At 41.9% G+C, this 17,838-nt stretch overlaps 3 protein-coding genes across 4 annotated transcripts; 2 read left to right on the plus strand and 1 right to left on the minus strand.

Annotated features, from left to right (window-relative positions):
* The first annotated feature begins 5,942 nt into the window (after window positions 1–5,942).
* LOC132954712 (cytochrome c oxidase subunit 6A, mitochondrial) lies at window positions 5,943–7,841 on the plus strand. Of its 2 annotated transcripts, none has more exons than XM_061027353.1 (4): window positions 5,943–6,104; window positions 6,472–6,547; window positions 6,806–6,948; window positions 7,621–7,841. In XM_061027353.1, exons 2-4 carry the CDS (start codon window positions 6,472–6,474, stop codon window positions 7,708–7,710), a joined length of 309 nt encoding a protein of 102 aa, XP_060883336.1. In that variant the 5' UTR covers window positions 5,943–6,104; the 3' UTR covers window positions 7,711–7,841. The 2 variants fall into 2 exon arrangements, with proteins under 2 accessions (XP_060883336.1, XP_060883335.1); XM_061027352.1 differs by having other exon boundaries at window positions 5,945–6,104; window positions 6,472–6,550.
* Window positions 7,842–8,909: 1,068 nt separating this feature from the next.
* armc5 (armadillo repeat containing 5) lies at window positions 8,910–14,945 on the minus strand. The gene is made up of 7 exons (XM_061027349.1): window positions 14,023–14,945; window positions 13,895–13,925; window positions 13,671–13,781; window positions 12,531–13,425; window positions 11,651–12,435; window positions 11,131–11,263; window positions 8,910–10,884 (listed from the first exon to the last, which is right to left on the minus strand). The coding sequence occupies exons 1-7, from the start codon at window positions 14,410–14,412 to the stop codon at window positions 9,420–9,422; spliced, it is 3,810 nt and encodes a 1,269-aa protein (XP_060883332.1). The 5' UTR covers window positions 14,413–14,945; the 3' UTR covers window positions 8,910–9,419.
* A 178-nt stretch (window positions 14,946–15,123) lies between these two features.
* On the plus strand, window positions 15,124–17,229 carry si:dkey-66i24.7 (uncharacterized). The gene is made up of 2 exons (XM_061027351.1): window positions 15,124–15,454; window positions 15,699–17,229. Exons 1-2 carry the CDS (start codon window positions 15,361–15,363, stop codon window positions 16,292–16,294), a joined length of 690 nt encoding a protein of 229 aa, XP_060883334.1. The 5' UTR covers window positions 15,124–15,360; the 3' UTR covers window positions 16,295–17,229.
* Window positions 17,230–17,838: the final 609 nt, after the last annotated feature.

Consider the following 17,838-nt stretch of genomic DNA (forward strand, 5'->3'; position numbering starts at 1 on the left):
TTCTGTGCTTGCCGCTTTGTACATAGAAAATAGGACGTATAGGAGCTAATGTTGCGATAACAGAAGATAAAGTTGATCTTTTACTATATGCTCCAATGAGTGCACCATTCGATTTAGGGCGCCGTGGTGCGGCAGAGCGGTTCCCTGAGCAGTTATGGAAACAATCAGGATGTTTTCCACAACAGGAGAAGGTCTTCAGACACATGCAAAAGCGTTTTTTCTATGATTATATTTACGTCCGGGTGGAGAAAAAACAGGTACGACAATTAGCAGCAGAAAAAAGTAAGATGACATTTTGCACACATGCACACACACACACACACACACACACACACACACATAAATTATACCTGAACAGCCTTGAACAACACAGACATAATTGCTTTCCTTGCCCAATACAGTAAACACACACAAAAAATGACTTTTTTCAGGAAATTGGGTTTCGAGAGTTGGTTGAACTCATTGCTTCTGCAAACCAATTCACCTGCGTCAAAGATTGTTAACAAAACACCTGTTTTTCCTTGCGGAGTAAACATTACACCTTCTGAAAACAAGGTGGGGGAAATAATTTTTTAAAAAAAGCAAGCAAACAGAATGTGTTTGTGTAGCGTGAATGGCCCTGTAAAGAAAAAACTGTGCCACAAATTGCAGAGTAAACATTACATTACTTGGGTTTATATTGTGTGTGTGTGTATGCAACAATTAATGTTAAATGTGGAAACACACACTTGTGCTGTAGAAATAAGCCTTAAGGTTGCCATCTTATTGTAATTAAAACCTTATTTTCTAGCAGTGTGTCTGGTTTTCTACAGGAGACCATTGTAATGTGAACTGAAACAACCTGCCATCTGTCAAAGGGCACTTTGGGATAAATCAGTGTGTGACTACAGTCTGCTGAGCCTGTGTAACAGAAGCATTGGTCCATAGTGGGATCATGCTCATATCCTATAGTGTGGGAGGTCTCCTGTGTAAGTTTACGTCCTGACCTTAGAAACAGCAGCACTCAATGCAAACGTCTGGCTCAAGAACCACATTTGAAGGTGAACGGAGTCCGCTGTTTTTATGCTACCTGAGGAAAACTGGTGTCACATTTGCAGACCACCACATCGACTTCCCTGGTGGTACTGAGCATAAGACAATAATATAACCCACGTCTGACTCGTGACTCATCCACCCATGAGTCACCTCTAAACATTTATCCGTCTGCATTTTTCAGAGGTCCCTATTGAGGAAAACATCTTATCCATAAGGAAAGTGTTGATTTGAATGAGACGAGATGTTATAGACCAAGCATCTTGTTATCAGAGGTTTGGACAAAGGCGTTGGAGACTTGGCTCATTTAGCCACTTAACGGTGTGAACAGAGGGATCATGGTGTGTGGAGACGCATCTGGATGGCAGTTTCACTGTGGTCTGTTTTAACAGAAACTCTCTGTGCCTCAATATATACATAGAGATCACATTGTGTGTGAGTCCGTATGCTGTCCTTACACGTCCTCTAAGGTCAAAGAAGGAGAAAATGTAAAGAGATCTGGAGCTTGACTTCTGGCTGGTTAATGCGGTGCCTCAGGATTATGTTTTTCAGATTGATCAAAAAAGGTTCAATTAAATCCTGTTCGCTTAAAAAAAATCAGTACTTAGTTTCATTACAGGAGATATTTTCTCAGTAAAGATATGACATTTATATCAGCAGAATCCTTCACTACACATTGGCAATGGTATTTTCTCTTAAACTTGTTATTCACCTGACACACAAGGTCACTGTTTTTCAACAATAGTTCATGCACGAGTACAGAAAAGTGCGTAGCTCTTGTGAGTCATAATGGTCGATCTATCGTCAGCCAGAGGGAAATTTGTAACGTCTATAATCATGTGCAAACTGACAATTCAAATCAATTCAATTCAATGCAATTAGTTGTATTTGCATGATGCTTGTTTGTACAATGGGTGGGGTATAAACTGATCTCTATTAACAGGTGGTCAACAATGCCAGAAAACTGTGTGGTAAATCAGAAGAAGCTGAACGCAATCTCCTGGCCCTCATCGTCCATTCCTGGCTGTCAATTATAACACTTGTAAAAATCGTTATTTACAGATGTCTTCATGCAATCGCACTTAAGAACCTGCTCTTTAACAGCGTCTCTCAACACCAACGACTCTTTTCTAATGTTGCTAGTAGAATTTATAAATAATAAGTAATACATGGAAAAGGAAATCTTAGTAAGTCCTCAATGACTAACCGCTGACTACACCATTAGCCCTGAAATGGACTGTTGCCAAGAGAGGCCACATCATCATCAGACAAAAGCTGATGGGCTCTGAAATGCCGAGAATTACTATTATATTTATTTGGGGAAATTCATATTTTGAGCTGAGAAAGAATTCATAGATCTACAAATTAAAGAGGTTGTAGAGAGTGATTGGGCAGTCAGGGACCTGTTGAGGCAAAACATTTGTGAACAATGCAACTCTTTTGAACGGCTCTTTGGTATTAACAAGTACGCAACAGATTTGTCCCATTTTAACATTGTGCAATCATTTTACTGCCTGCCCTTTGTTCTACTCCTGCTACTCCGGTCCAGTTAGTGACAGCAGTGCACATTTCAGCTGATTTACAAACCAACATTTAACAGTGAAGAAATCTAGCCCCCATTGTCCACACTAACAATGAGAACCAGTCAGTCACAAGATGTAGACCAGTTTTTGGAAAAAAAGGATATCTAAACCTGGTGTTATTTTGGATAGCTGGAATGTCCCAATTTACCAGCACTTTCATGAACACTGAGAGTTGAGCAGCTTCATGGCAAATTAATGAAATGGATGTGTTGACTTTTCAGATAAGCTGCTCAAAACATCTTTAGTCCCGAAATCTTCTGAAAGTTTTTTTTTTTTCCCTTGGAGGGGGGACAAGAACAGTGGTGTTTATGGCTGGTTTTATGCTCCTCTTCTTTCACCTTGTTAGACTCTGTGCTCCACCTCCAGGGGGCTTAATATTAACGTTTCGCTCCATGTAGCATGTACACATTAGTGGAAGAACATAGAGACAAAGACTTACAGAGCAATGGTGCTGGCACACTCTTCATGCAGGTGTTTCAAGTGGTCACATTACTTCTTCTTATAGCTAAAAAAAAAAAAAAAAACCTTGTCCTTTATGAGACTGTAAGTAAACACAGCATCTTCGACACGCAGGGCGCTGGTGGCCTTATAGTTTGTGCACCCCATGTACAGAGGCTCTAGTACTCTGTTCATGGGCCCGCAGCTCAGGTTCGAATCCGACCATAATATGGCTCCGTCCATTTCCGTCTCTATCCACTGTCCTGTCTCTTCAGTAAACACGCTTTCCACCATCTCTGCACATGCAGGAGCTGCTGAAGTAACGGACAATGTATGAAAGACATTTTCATACCAGCTTATCCTCTAGAGATATGTTCCTTTTGATATTTTTTTTTTTACAGCACAGATTCGATGTAACAATAATTAGATAGCAGTTTTTTTTTTAATTGTCTGGTTTTTATTTTTGAAGTCTACATTAAACATTCTGAAAAAGACGGCATGAGAAGAAGGATCTCTCCAGAAGCTTTTTTTTTTTTTTTAAAAGTGCCCTGATGTGAGCTGCTCTGAAATGACCTCAGGAATATATGGTTGCTATGTGGCCAGAAGAAGGGAGACACAGATATTTAGGCCGGAGTGTTACGACTAACAGGCTGCTTTCACCTCCGTCCAATATCACACACACTTACTGCATCGCACACTCTCCACAGTTGTCTGGCCATGAAACATACACAGACAGAGAGAAGGTTGTGGCTGTTTACACGCCGTTCTATTTGCATAACACAGTTTGCCCACACTTTATGATGACTTATAACGTGAATTAAAAAACAAAATTAAGTGGTGTCAAACAAACCACTAGCAGGAATGATCAGGGAAAATTTTATGCAGTACGTTTGGAAAATACAGACCCTAATAAGAGTTTGTTTTATGATGTTAGAGGTTACAGTTTACCTATTTAGTGTGTGTCTGTCTTGCTCTGTTGAGTCTACAGTGTTTCCTCTTGCAGGTGTTTGTTTGTATAATCTCTACAACCACTGATAAAAATGCTCTACTTCTTAAGTTCTTCTGTTGATTTGTTGGAGTTGTTGATTTGAGGAGTGGATTTAAACATTATTTAAGCTGTAACAATTGCTTAAATTTAAATATAGCTTAATGGTAAGACAACAAATGTAGACTGCAGTTTAGGCTAGATGATGTCTGAATCAGTGCTTTGGTTCGAGTTCAATGCTAACGTCAAAATTAATTCAATGTCCATGCTGTGATAAGCATGTTCACTGTCCTGATTTATCTCGTTAGCATGCTAACATTGATCATGAACATGACCAAGTGATGCCTATGGTGATCAATGATATCAGTTTTTGTCATAACCAAGAAGAAACCTTCCTAGTTGAAAAAAGAAAAGAAAAGCAGCATTTATCCTGACTCTGAGATTTTTGGCCTCTCAAACTCCAGCAGCACACCTGCAGCAGTACCTCCATGTGTCTGTCTGATCTGTCTGTGCATGTCTATGCACTGAGTCCTCAGAGACTGAGATGGTGTTTAACATCTGCCTACAAAAACACAAGTGGCAGACATTCAGACTGGCTGCTTGGATGAGTGTCTGACATCACTGCTGGCTCCGGCAGCTGTTTGCGCTGCAGCGTGAAGTCGCCCAGACAGAGACGGAATATGCATACGAATTTAAGGGGAGATTACTGTACTACAATAATGAAGTTGAAATTTGGAGAAATACCTTTTACCAATAATTTATTATTTGATAATAGTATGCAAAGAATGTATGAACTCTGTGCAGCCAAAAATCCAAATGTGTGACATTTTTCAGGTAATACAGAATCCCTTCAGCAGTTTCAAGTAGATAACTCTAAACAAAAGGAATGAACCAAACTGCAGAGGTGAACATGTTAAACTGAAATAGAAGACAGGAGTCTAAAGCTGCTTAAGGACAGTGTCCGTACAATTAGAGTTCTACCCCATCTAGTGGACAATCTTTCTTGATGTTAAAAAATACAAATATTTTGAATTTTGACACAAATCTCTTTTCAGTGTAATTTTGTACATGAGGTCCTGTTACTGGATTACTGTTATAAAACTGAAACCGGTTTCAACACACACCGGCTAAGAAATTCAAGTAAGTCAAAGACTGGCATGAGCTAACCCTGGTCAATCATTATGGGATGTGTGGTAGCCCCCAGAGAGAGGGCTACCCCATGCTTGATAGATTTATCATTTTTATGCCAAACGCATACTGTCAAGGTTTTATATGCTCTGATTGAATGTTAAATTCAAGTCAATTTGCCTGAATTACTTGGTTTTTGTATTTATTTATTTTTTTATAAAAGATGATTATTGTTTGAGTGTAAGTTCACACTCCAGGTATGCCATATGTGCGCAATAAATGACACTGCAGTAAACAGGCAGCTGCAGGATAATGAGTGGATTTGCTCATTTCCAGATAAAGCCAATTTAACTTGGTCTTTTAATAAATGTGAGAAAAGTTATTGCTTTTTAAAGCCAACACTGTAAAGGTGCGTATTGATGTATTGAGAACAGACCAATCAAACGTGTTGAATGGATTAATACTCATGGAAAATAAACAGAAACTAGGGATAATTTTGCACTACAACTGAGCAATAGGTGCTTTAAGTGTACAGCTTTAAGGCTCTTACTGCTGCCCTGCCACTAGATCTGAAAGTGAAAGCTAACACACCAAAGTCTATAAAATCTTTCTACACTGATTTGGACTATTCTATGCCCTTATTTCAGTCTCTATAAAGCAGCCTGAACGTTTTCGAGCAGCAGTACACCCCCACCTCCCTGATCCTCTTCTTCTTCGTCACACATCAGCCCGCCTTTGCACTTGCCCAAATATAAACTAATGTTTTTTGGCACTGGGACAGTTTGTAATGGGGAGGAGCCTTTGACAGACTGAGTTCAGATCAGGACAGACTGAAGGACAAACAAGCAGGAAGGAGGTGAACATTTAATCGACAACAGGTTCTGTGGAAAAATAGTGGGGAAAAATAAACACATTGGATATTGTCTGCTTTAGGAACAGTAAGTTTTGCATGATTCTCTTTCATTTTAAGAGATTGAAAGGTTTCTATAAGTCCTGGTAAACAGCTGAACTAGTAGGCCCTGATCCTGCCTGATATTTTATAGCTTGCCCTTTGATTGCACATGACACATGACAGATTTCGTCAAGAAATAACTTTATATCTGAGAAATATACTGTATGTTAATATGTTAATATGACAGTATGCAAGGTTCTTTTTATTCACTCATAACTTCAATATGGCATTAAAACAAAATTGAAGAATACAAATGAGGTCACTGTCTCCTATCCTGGTGGTTTCCATGATATTAAATACTGTGCAAATGTCTACAAATCTTTTTTTCTTATTATCTCTCTCCTCCTCTACAGATGTCTCTGTCTCCAGCTGCCTTGGCCGCACGTCGGGTGTTTGCTGCTGCGGCACATTCGAGCCATGAGGGTGGAGGTTGTGAATCCTTGTCACACATACAGTAGTTGTGTTGAACATTAACTGAATGTCTGCAGAGGTGGCAGCCCCCGTGTTCATTTTACACAGAGGCAATTTCAAACTTTGTGCTGCTGTCTTAAAAAAGCTCTCTCAAAATGAAACTTGTATTATTATCCACACTGTATTACTGATACAGACTCTGCACAGACACAGCTGCTATAATTCTTTGTCCATAAGCCTTTTTAAGCGTTTCAGTGATGTTTCTGTTTTCCACAGCGAGGACATGGAAGATACTCACCTTCGTGTTGGCCTTGCCTGGTGTTGGGGTCTGCATTGCAAATGCCTACATGAAGATGCAGGCTCACTCACATGAGCCACCAGAGTTTGTGCAATATTCTCACCTGCGTATCCGCACCAAGGTGAGTCTCAGATGTCTCCACACCTACCTAATCAGAAATCAATGCTGAATAATATTTAAATGTGCAATATTGTATTTTTTCTTAAAGCCCATGTCAAACAGTGTTCTGGTTTTCTGTCAGGTCCAATATCACTTAATATCTATACAAATGTGCATTTTTTTGTATCCTTTTAATGTGCATGTACTGAACAGAGGTTAAAACATTTTAGACTGCACTGAATGCACTCGACTTTTCTCAAAGCTTGTTTTTATCTTCCTCTGTCGATAAGTTTTTTTTTAAAGTTACAGGCAGTTTGGCTGAACGTGATGAATTTTATTGTTTTTGTTGAAGAGAAGCACAGATCATTTTGTAGTGCTATGTGCAATGATAATAAAGGCAATCTTTTCTATTTAATGAAAATGTTTGCAGCTCCTCCATTGCACCTTGTGTTCCTTTATTCTTTTGATATTATTCTTCGTTAGGTCCCTGTCATTAGGAGCACTGCTGTTTTATAGCATCTTACTATTTTGCTGTATTTCTTCTGCCATGTGTTTTGCACCAACAAACCAAGTGTATGTGTAAATGTACTTGGCAATAGAAACTCATTCTGATTCTGATTCTTTCACACAGATTATAGAATATATACTATGTATGTGTTTTTCCTCTCGCTGACTCTGTATTTTTATTCTTCAGAGATTTCCCTGGGGAGATGGAAACCACTCTCTGTTCCACAACTCTCACACCAATGCTCTGCCTGATGGTTTTGAGGGCCACGATCACTAAGACGATCGGTCACATCTCTCCGCTGTTTTCCTGTCTGCAGTGTACTCGGCTTGATTGTACTCACTGAGGGGCCAAGAGGCGGCGCCAACAAACAAAGTGCACCAAGACATAAATAAATACGTGTTCAATTATGATGAGTAACTTTTCTTTTGTGTAACTCGGAGAAGTGTGCCATTTCATCAATCCTCATTGCTTAAATCAAAATGTGTTTTTTGAATCTAATTTCATAGACCTGTTTCTGATCTTTAAAGTGTCACAGCAGAATGCACTGCTCTGTCTTATGGTGTCTTTTTCAGTACACTAAAGCTCACTCAGAATTGTTCAAATCCTAAACATGAGAGGTTTATATATATATATTCACTGAAGGCTCAGGAAGTCTATGTTTTGACTTTGCAGGAAAAATAAGCTGAAACGAGAAAGCCTGATGAAGCTAATTCCATTGTATCATGACTCCATACAAGTACGATTAAAAAAACCTCAATGACTCACGCGGATGCGCTGGGGGACGTATAAGTTCAGCACCATGGACCGCACAGTTGTTTTGACTCATTCCTACAAACACCCTTTCCTCGTCTTAATGTTCACTGAAAAGATATTCTTAAAAAAGCACCATTAACTCACTCGCTTTTAATGGATGTAAGAGCAATTCAATCCAGATGTGACTGTCTTTCAGCTGTGTGCTCATTCAAGGGTGATAAAATGTTGGTTCCTGAGAGAACAGTTAATCACCCTTATGTCATTTCAAGAGAAGTGTGAGAGAGAAGGATTACAGCTAAATTGATGTGGATTTTGGTACTTAAATGTATATATTCTGATAGATATCATTTCTATCAAATAAAACCCTTTGAAAAATGTCAAATATAAGAACATAAAATGCAGTGGTTTAGTCGCATTTGCATCCAAAATATGAGACAAGTGAAAATATCTGACTGGTTTTTTTTAGAGACTTATGGAAAGTAAAGTTTTGGGGCTCACAAAAATCATCCCCCTTATCATTCATGGCCTCCTGAGTGAGTCATCCTGTGGAGGCCATGAATGAGAAGGGAAGGGTTACACTGAACTAAGCAGTAACTGTTTTACTGTCTGTTGTGTATTTAAAAGTATAAACGTTAAACATGTTAACTAAAGCCACACAGTCGGGTTCCTGGAGCACGTCCTGTAAACTCACACTGCAACAATAAGAAAACAAGAGTCGAGAAGATGTTCCAACAATATATTCAGAGGCATTAATGGGACAGTTGGAATCTTTCTATACGCGTATATCTGCTTATCCATATGATCTCTATGTACAAAATAAACAACTGGCTCCAAAAACAACTCCTCCAGTACTTCCTGTTAAATGACATTTATCATATGCATTGCAGACATTTGCTCGGTTTACCTAATTAAGAAAAAAAATTACAATATATATGTCATCGGAAGTTTAAAAAGAAAAAGAAAAAATATTGATAAACCATTTCATGCTGGGGCACGCGACAGTTTATATTAGATAACATCGAAACTAAATAGAAATGTCTGCTTCCAGTTAATGAAAATAAATCACCAGTCCTTTACTGATGACATTTGTACAGCTTGTTTTTGAAGTAACCATGCTGTCGTTGCAATTTTTTTTTAGAGGCTTAGAGCAAGCCCCAAAGTGGACTTTAACATAACCTGTGCACTCTGAATTCACGTCTCCATCACCCCACTCAGTGTATATCCCTCCCCGCTCAGCTCAGAGCTGCTGTGGCCAGACTCAGTAGATCCTTCTTCAGAGTCTCCAAACAGTCGGCCTCTCTGGCAAACCGGGAAAGGCAATCACTGGCAAGTGAAGAGGAAGCGAATGTCTGAGGACCGTCCGCACAGCCCAGCAGTAAAGACAGGCAGGCCTGACCCAGTGCAGGGTAGCTGTACCGCTGTGAAAACCAGTACAACTGTGGGAGGAGGGCAGCCAGGGCCTCGCCTGTACTGGCCGCTGTGGAGGGAAGAGATTTCTGAGCTGCCGGTTTTAAAAGCTGTCTTGAGCTTTTCATCGAGTCCTTCGGTCGTAATCTCGACTCTTCTCGAATGAGCGATTTGTCTGCAACCGATGACCTGACGCCTGACGTGGTAACTGGAGCCACACTTTTCACTGTGCTATTGTCAACAGATGAACAGGTTTTAAGACTATCTGTCTGATTTGGTGAGCTGTTTGGTTTCTTTGTCTGTCCTGCTATATTTTCTGTTTGCATTTCACATCCGGTCAACTCTAACTCGGATGCTCGTCTAGCCAGGTTGGCATCAGCGGACTCGTGGCATTCTTGGTCCGCTGGAGAAGCGGACTTTTCAGTGTTTTCCTTTTTGGGGGCTCGACTAGAAGCCCCGGTGGAACAGGACAGGAGGAGAGACGCACAGAGATCCTCCAACTCACCCTGCAGCTCATTCACCAGAAATCTGCACGCGCCGATCATCATCTCGCCCAAAGATGTTTTCTGGAAAGCCAAGTCTTCAGTCGAGTGATCGTCATTCTGTTTCTGGCAGATTCCCAGACCTTCAAAGACTAATTTCTCCAAAACCTGACACCTTCCTTTTCTTCCTTCTTCATCTCCTTCCTTTTGGTTTTCTACGTCCTTCACAAAGCGACATCCGTGCAGGTAATGCAGAACTGGTAGCAGGATACCTACACTGACATCTTTAATGTGGATGGGTTCATCCGCACTAGCCTGAGCCTCTCCAAAACCACCTTTCAACAGAGCCCTGAAGTATTCAGAGCCGACCCTGCCTGTCCCTTCGGCACCAGCCACAGCCTCCCTGCTGGCTGGGACCCGAGTCCCGTCGTCCAGCAGCAACAGGAGGTCGAAGTCGGAGCCTCCGTACGGACACATGTTAGTCAGGCGAGGCCTCTTGGAGGGAGGAGGTGAATCTCTGTCTGTCTTACTGTCCGATGGAGATGTATCCAGTCTTAGATGTTTTTTGTAGAGCTCTATTTTACTGCCACTCATCAGGGCGGACAGGCATCCAAACAGGAGGGAGAAGTATAGCGAGTGGTGCCGAGAAGTCATGCCCGAATTCGGAGAGATTAACCACTCAGAGGGCAACTTGCTACAGTCAGCCGGGTGGTCTTCATTTTCCTCATCTTCATGGCAACCAAGTGGCTGTAGAGCCAAGAGCAGCCCCCCGCTGTCCAGGAGAAGTTTCTTCAACAGAGACTTGTTGCTGGTGAGAAAAAGAAGATTTAAAGAGCTTAAGTCTTTGAGGACCATCATCTGGATCACCTTCGTACAACACAAATAGAAACAATTCTCTAAACTGCATTTAAAAGAAAATTGTAAAACTGTGACAATAGGAATATAATCAATGGAGCCATGAAGAAAAAGGACGAGGGCCATGAACCACTTACAAACATGACATGTATAGAATCTCACGTAACTGAGCTCATGATGGTGAAGATGTACCACTCACCTGCTGATTAACGGCAGCGACAGCGCACAGTTCATCTTGTCTGACTCCGAGCCTGACAGCGTCACATGGGCCAGAACCCCGGACCCAAACCCAGACTCACACTGGACTCGCAGATTATTAAGAAGAGTATTACCTACAGAGACAGTGGGTTGAAGAGTTATGGACCCTTGTATATAAATAAAAACATATTGTGTTTACTTATATTGAACTATTTCTCATTATAGTTGTGTCAGAAAGGGGGAATGTTTTAAGATATTGGGGTCTGAAATTGTTAATTGGTGCACACTAAAACAGAAAAAAAAACAAGTTTAAGGATTAAACCAATAATTATCGCAACACTACTAGTACTACAGTAATCATTAATTGTGAAATGCCTATATGTTTTTTAAAGGCAGTGAGCTCCTGCAGGTTTTCTTTTCACAACTGAAGTTAAACAGAAAAGGTTTGTAGGTCAAATAAAAACTCTCTAATTTAAAGAGTTAGTGGTACAAATGACTGCACACCAAGCCCTGTGTCTTACCAAGTTGCTTGACTTTGGCTTTCACTCTGCTCGTCTGCCTTTCCTCGCCCTCCAATCCCCCCTCTCTCTGGCAGAGGTGGTGATGAATCAGTGCGACCGACCCGGTGCGGACCAGCGCTTGCAAACAGTTTGGGTTGCAGCTCAGCCTGCAGAGCATTCTGAGGCACCTGCTGCTTGGGTCCGGGTGCTCGGTGAGGTAGTGCAGCAAGCCGGTCATGACGCCCGAGCTGACCAGAGCAGCGCTCGGATCTGTGGCGTGGGAGAAACGGGACAGCAGCAGCAGGATGGGTGATTCGGGCGTCCAGGGTTCAGGGTGGTAGGGGTGGTGGTAAGCCATTGGGCGGGACACAGAGGGAGGGGTATCTAGGTTGAACTTAGTCAGATTAACTGCTGACTGAGCACATTGCCTCCTCCTGTGAGGAGAGGAGAATTTGGATGGAGACACTGGTGTTTGAGTTGTTTTAGTGGGAGAGGAGATGGTGCAGGAACTGGCATGTGTATGTGGTGTTGATGCACTGGAAGGTTGAGGACTAGAAGGAGCTGGATCGGGGACTTTCAATGTGTTTGGCATTGGCTTGGCTGAAGATGACACCTTTTTAGAAACTGATGAGGCAATCGGGTTGGATGGAGAGTTTTTAAGGGCGGGAAGGGAATATGGGTTCGGGGAGGAGGTTTGAGGTGACGAAGACGCCGGCATCTGCAGACTCCCCCATTCGCCATCGGCACCAGGGGAGTCCAGAAGGTCTCCCTCTGAAGAGATCAAACCCTCAGACATCAACCAGGACCTGAACAGAGAACAATCAGAGTGTAAATGATCAATAGAACAAAGTAAAATTAGGATATTTAATCATATTAACAACTTGAGAACTAATTTTCTTACCTGAGACTCAAAAAACTTGATGAACAAAGACTTTGCTCTTTAGAAGCTTCTTCTTTCTTGAAGCCCTCAGGAGGAGGAAAGTCAAAGGAGTCGAAACATGTCGAGGGCAGGAGCTCAGTGGGAGACATGCTGGAGGAGAGGTTAACATCTGTCTTCTCAGCCGTTTGTTCCTCGCCCCTGCTGAGCTCGACTAGTCGCGCAACGAGCAGGGGGACCAGCCCTAACTCTTGCAGCTGCTCCATAGCAGATTCATCAAAAACAAAGTCCACAAAGGCCAGGATTGCTAGCCTGGAAAGGGGATGACTCTGATGGGCTGCCAAGAAGCCAATTAGCACCTCCAATCCACTGCTCTCCTTCACTTTGGCACGGTTTACCGCCTCCTTGCAGCACAAGCACAGCGCCTTCAAGAAGACTCCTGACTTCAGTGGATCACTTTTGACCTCCTCAGTGAATTTCTTAATGGCTCCCAGTGACCCCACGAGGGGACGCAGGCAGCCTTGGGAGCACAAGTTGGCCAGGGTTTTTAGTGCCAGCTCCTCAAAAGGTTTAACAGGCTCCGCTGTGGCCATGACGCCAAGCTGAGCAAGGACTCCAGAGCGGGACACCTCCCTGGCGCATTCAACACCGCAACCCCGGGTCAGCTCGTGGAGGGTCCTTAGCGCCACCCGCCTCAGCCCCTGGGGATATTCCGGAGCGATGAGAGGTGCGAGAGCAGACAAGGTCCCTTGGGTGAGCAGTGACAGGCGGTTAGAGGGGGTATCTGAGAGGTAGAGGAGAGCACGGGCAGCTGACTGAGCGCACTCCAGTTTAGGGCAGGGGTCTTTGGGTGGGGCAGCAGTTGGGGACGATGGGGCAGAAGAATGAGATAAGCAGAGGAGTAGAAGAGGAACACCACCTGTAAAAGAAAATATTTAAAAAAAAAAAAAAAAAAGAGTGTAAAGAGTTTTAATCTGGGGAATAATAAAATATATCAACAAAGTCATTTCACAGATGATATCAAAAGTTTTTGAGGCCATACACACGACTGTTGAACCTTCTGCACAATAACTACTAATCTGCTGCTTCTTTAACAGTACAATTCAACCAGCTGCCAACTAACACAAAATGATGCTGTGAGTCATGCTGGCGTGTCAGACTTACCAGCAGAGTGGATTAACGCAGAGCTCTCTGGATCCATGGCCAAGTTTCCCATAGCGCGGGCTGCTCGATTCTGGACCGTCACCTGTGCCACATTTCTCCTGAGGATCTCCACTAAAAAAAAGTCATTGTTATTCAAAGATTACGTGATATTAGTCGTGATTATACCTTTTTTTTTTTTTTTTTTATAAATAAATCCCTTTTAGAAATGTATAATGACCACTTACCTACAATACTTATTCCATCCAGTTTACGGACCTAAAGTGGCAGACATTCACAAATGTGAGCGTTTTTAACGTACGGTTTTATAGATGAACGACTTTAAATTTTAAATGAATACTTTTTTTTTTCTTACCTCTATACGCGTCTGCAGCTCAGTGCAGCAGTTTGCCAGGATGCTAAGAGCCAGGTCCAGAGTTTTCCTGGAGCACTCTGGGTCTTTGAGCAGGTCCAGAAGGGGCCGGAGACCACTTTGAGTTCTGAATCTCGCAATGCCAGCCTTGTCACCTTTGATGTGCTTGGTCCTTATCGCAACCAGGGCTTTCCACTGAGAGGCTGTGGCCCTCTTATCCACATCTTTACCCCCACTTGAGTCAGACTTTCCATGCCCGTGGTGTTCAGCCCCTGATTTGGGTTTGGAGAGATGAGCCAAGCACCAGGTCAAAGACGACTCTGGTGATGGATTCCCTTCTTTGGAGGTTATTCGGGATTGTTTCCAGTCACCTTGAACAGGTGATACAGCCATGGTCCTCTGCCTTGCAGGCTACTTGTTCAGTTACTTTAGTTTTCTTCCTCTCAGTTCAGACAGGTATCACATACACACTGTCAAGCATTACTGAACGTATACAGAGAAATGCCAATAAATTCAATCACACGTTCTATCATGTTGAATTATTACTAAACTGCTTCCCATATGATTTTTCTTTTTTTTTTAAAGTTTCCAAAAAAATGACATTCTGATGTAGTCAAAAAAAAAAAAAAAGAACTACAGATACCATGGAAGAGGAAAAGTTGTACCACCTGACGCCGCACTCGCCGACGGGAGATGGAGTTCCAACAGCTTCGGTCCACTCCCTCTAAAACAGGCCTACATCGTGCGAAGGCCGAACCAGCGTTATTCTACGTGATGGACGTGCCTTGTTCTCAATATACCATGTGTTTACACATTGAATGACGAATTTAAGTTCCTTTTGATCCATGTTTTGTTACCACTGGTCGAATAATTTTGTTGAAAAAAAATTGCAATCGTCTGTGTTAGCCGCTAACGCCATCTTTAGCCAAACAACAAAACAGGGGCGAACGAGGGAGGGAGCAGGGAGTTAAGAGGTGGGGCGGTAGACACATCCTGGGACTTGTAGTTTAAATTTGCTGCTTTCGCATACGCTTCCAAAATGTCCTCCTTTAAAAAACTACATTTCCAATAACAACGACAAAGGGTAGCCTGAACTGAAAAGGTCGCAACGTTTATGGATTGTAGTTCAGCTTGTACACCAGATAACCTAACGGTCCATCGCTAAACAGCCAAATGGACTACACTTCCCATGCTGCTGAGTGACGTTGTTTTAGTCACCGTTTTAGTCGACGCGTGAGGCTGCATCGCTGTCTCTGAAAGGTTGTTAAATTCCACGGTAGATACACCGCTTATGGAAAAATAACAACTTAAGACTTTATTTATTTGTCTCGATATAACATAATGGAGGTAATCGAGACAATTGTGATACAAAGCACAGACGTGGAAGGAAAGGAAACGGTCGTGTCCAGTGTGGACACGGATAAATCCAAAGCAGGTTTGTACACTGAAGTGAAACATATTGTATCTAGTGACATCGCATTAAGCGAGGAGGACATTATTCATACAGCCTGTGTGCGCAGTCTCTGCTGTGAGCATCGTCATAAATTAATTAATTGTTAATAATAAAACTGGTAATAAATAACCTTTCAATGAGACTAGTGATGTCAAAGATTATCATCTGTAAAAACTTGTAAGAGATTCAGAAGAAAGTCACATTTATGTATTTGTTTCCCCTCTAGAATTTATATGGACACTGCAGGCAACATGGCACCTTGTCAACACCAGACTTGAAATGGACCAAGCTTTTGACCAGCCAGTATGCAAGAAAAAGAAACTTTGGGAAATGGTGGCAGAGAAAGTGAACGCAAAGCTGAGAGAGGCAGATGCCACTGATGTGGCTGTGAAGGCCTACGAGTGTGATCTTAAGTGGAGAAATATACTGGCGACGTACAGGAGGAATGCTGAGAGGGCCAAGAGGCTCGGGGCAGCCGGCGTCCACTGGGAGTTCTTCGGTGCCATGCATGAGGTCCTGGATAAGAGCAGGGAGGAGGTTGAAGCCCAGCGAAGGGCCAAGCTCAGTGGCACCAGAGTAGCCAAAGCCATAGCTAGCAAGAGGTTCACCCCTATCCTCCCTACACCTCCTGCCACAGCTGCCCCCTGCGCTCCCAGACCTCCCCAGGACGTCCTACAGCTGTACATGGAGCTGCAGGAGAGGAAGATGAACATGTGGGCCCAACAGAAAGACTTGGAGGAGAGAAAGATAGAGGCCATTAACAATTTGGCACAGGCCATCTCCAGCCTGGCTCAGAAGAACAGCACCACAGATGGACATTAGGCCAGAAGCGATGGGAAGGGTATCTGAACTTCCATGCGCTCTTACCAAAGACTTTTTTTATATAATGCTGCACACAGAGAGAAAAAGAGAATGTCAAATGTTTCAAAATCATTAGTTCAGAATAAGACCAACAAATCATACATATTCTGGGTGACTCCTGTTTAAACCACCATCAGGTCTTTAAAGTTCATGTTTTCTGTTGATGCTTCATTGGATGAAAAAGTCAGTTATTTTTCTACTGAATTAGTGTACAATAGTTTGCTGTCTGATACAGACACCCTTCCATCACTGTACCACCTTTTTATACAAATATATCAATATCTCTTACATATTATTGTATCGCAGCCACAAGAATGAAACGGACAAGCTAACCAAAATGATGATGGCATGATTGTCATCATCAAGTATCTTCAAAATAAAACCTAACAATGTGTAGTTATAATAATAACACATATAGATAGATAGATACTGTATTGATCCTAAGGGAAATTCAAAATATATAATATTGATACTTAACATTGTTAGTCACAAGAGGTGTCAGATACATTTTCAAAGAAAAGCTTTCACTTTTTTTTTTTTTTTAAGATTTCTTTTTGGGCTTTTTGGGCCTTTAATGGAGAGATAGGACAGTGGATAGAGTCGGAAATCAGGGAGAGAGAGAGTGGGGAACGACATGCGGGAAAGAGGCCACAGGTGGGATGTGAACCCGGGCCGCCCGCTTGAGACGACAGCCTCCATACATAGGTTGTGCACACTAACCACTGCACCACCAGCACTCTGAAAAGCTTTCACTTTTAATGACTTAATCTGCATTTTTTGAGACACTATACAGTATTAATAACTTTCAATTAAACATTCTGCATTTAATATCCCCTTTGTAAATGTTTGTCCCCTGCCCAAATAAATATTTTGCCATGGACAGACAATTAAAACTTTGTTTTTTTGACTGTCTTATTATCAGTGTGTTCTACCTTTATAAGTTTGGTAACGTGTGCACCTAAAAACAAAACAAAAAAGCAGTTTTATTTTCATGAGAAACCAAAGGAAAGTTTTTGCTTTGTGTTCGGTCTCAACGCTCTTTAAAAAGTTCTCCGACTTCCTGTGGTGACAGTGAGGAACTGCAACATCGTTTTTTTGGTTTTTTTGGTTTTTTTTGCAGTTAGGAGTTTAAAAACGAGTGAAAACAATATTCATGTCCTGTTACAACTCATTTCAAATATTCTCCAAGATGACACGAATAAGATCAGAAGTGTTGATAAATGTGTTAAGATACATTTGTTTTTGGCTTAACAATGCGTTCCAGTCCAATGAGTTATCAAACTAAACAGAATTCATTTTTACTACCTCTTCATTGTTAATGTTCCCGTGTCTCCATATAGTGCGCCAGAGCGTCTTACAAAATATCACCGTAAATAAACCAAGATTTGTTGCTATTATACACAAAGCGTATATATTGGCTGTTTCATAAACTTCTATTTGTTTAGAAATAAATTACCTATTGATTCGATAAACTCATAAACCAAAAGTCTATTTTGAGATGATCG

Source organism: Labrus mixtus, chromosome 20 (assembly GCF_963584025.1).
Source record: "Labrus mixtus chromosome 20, fLabMix1.1, whole genome shotgun sequence".
NCBI lineage: Eukaryota > Metazoa > Chordata > Actinopteri > Labriformes > Labridae > Labrus > Labrus mixtus.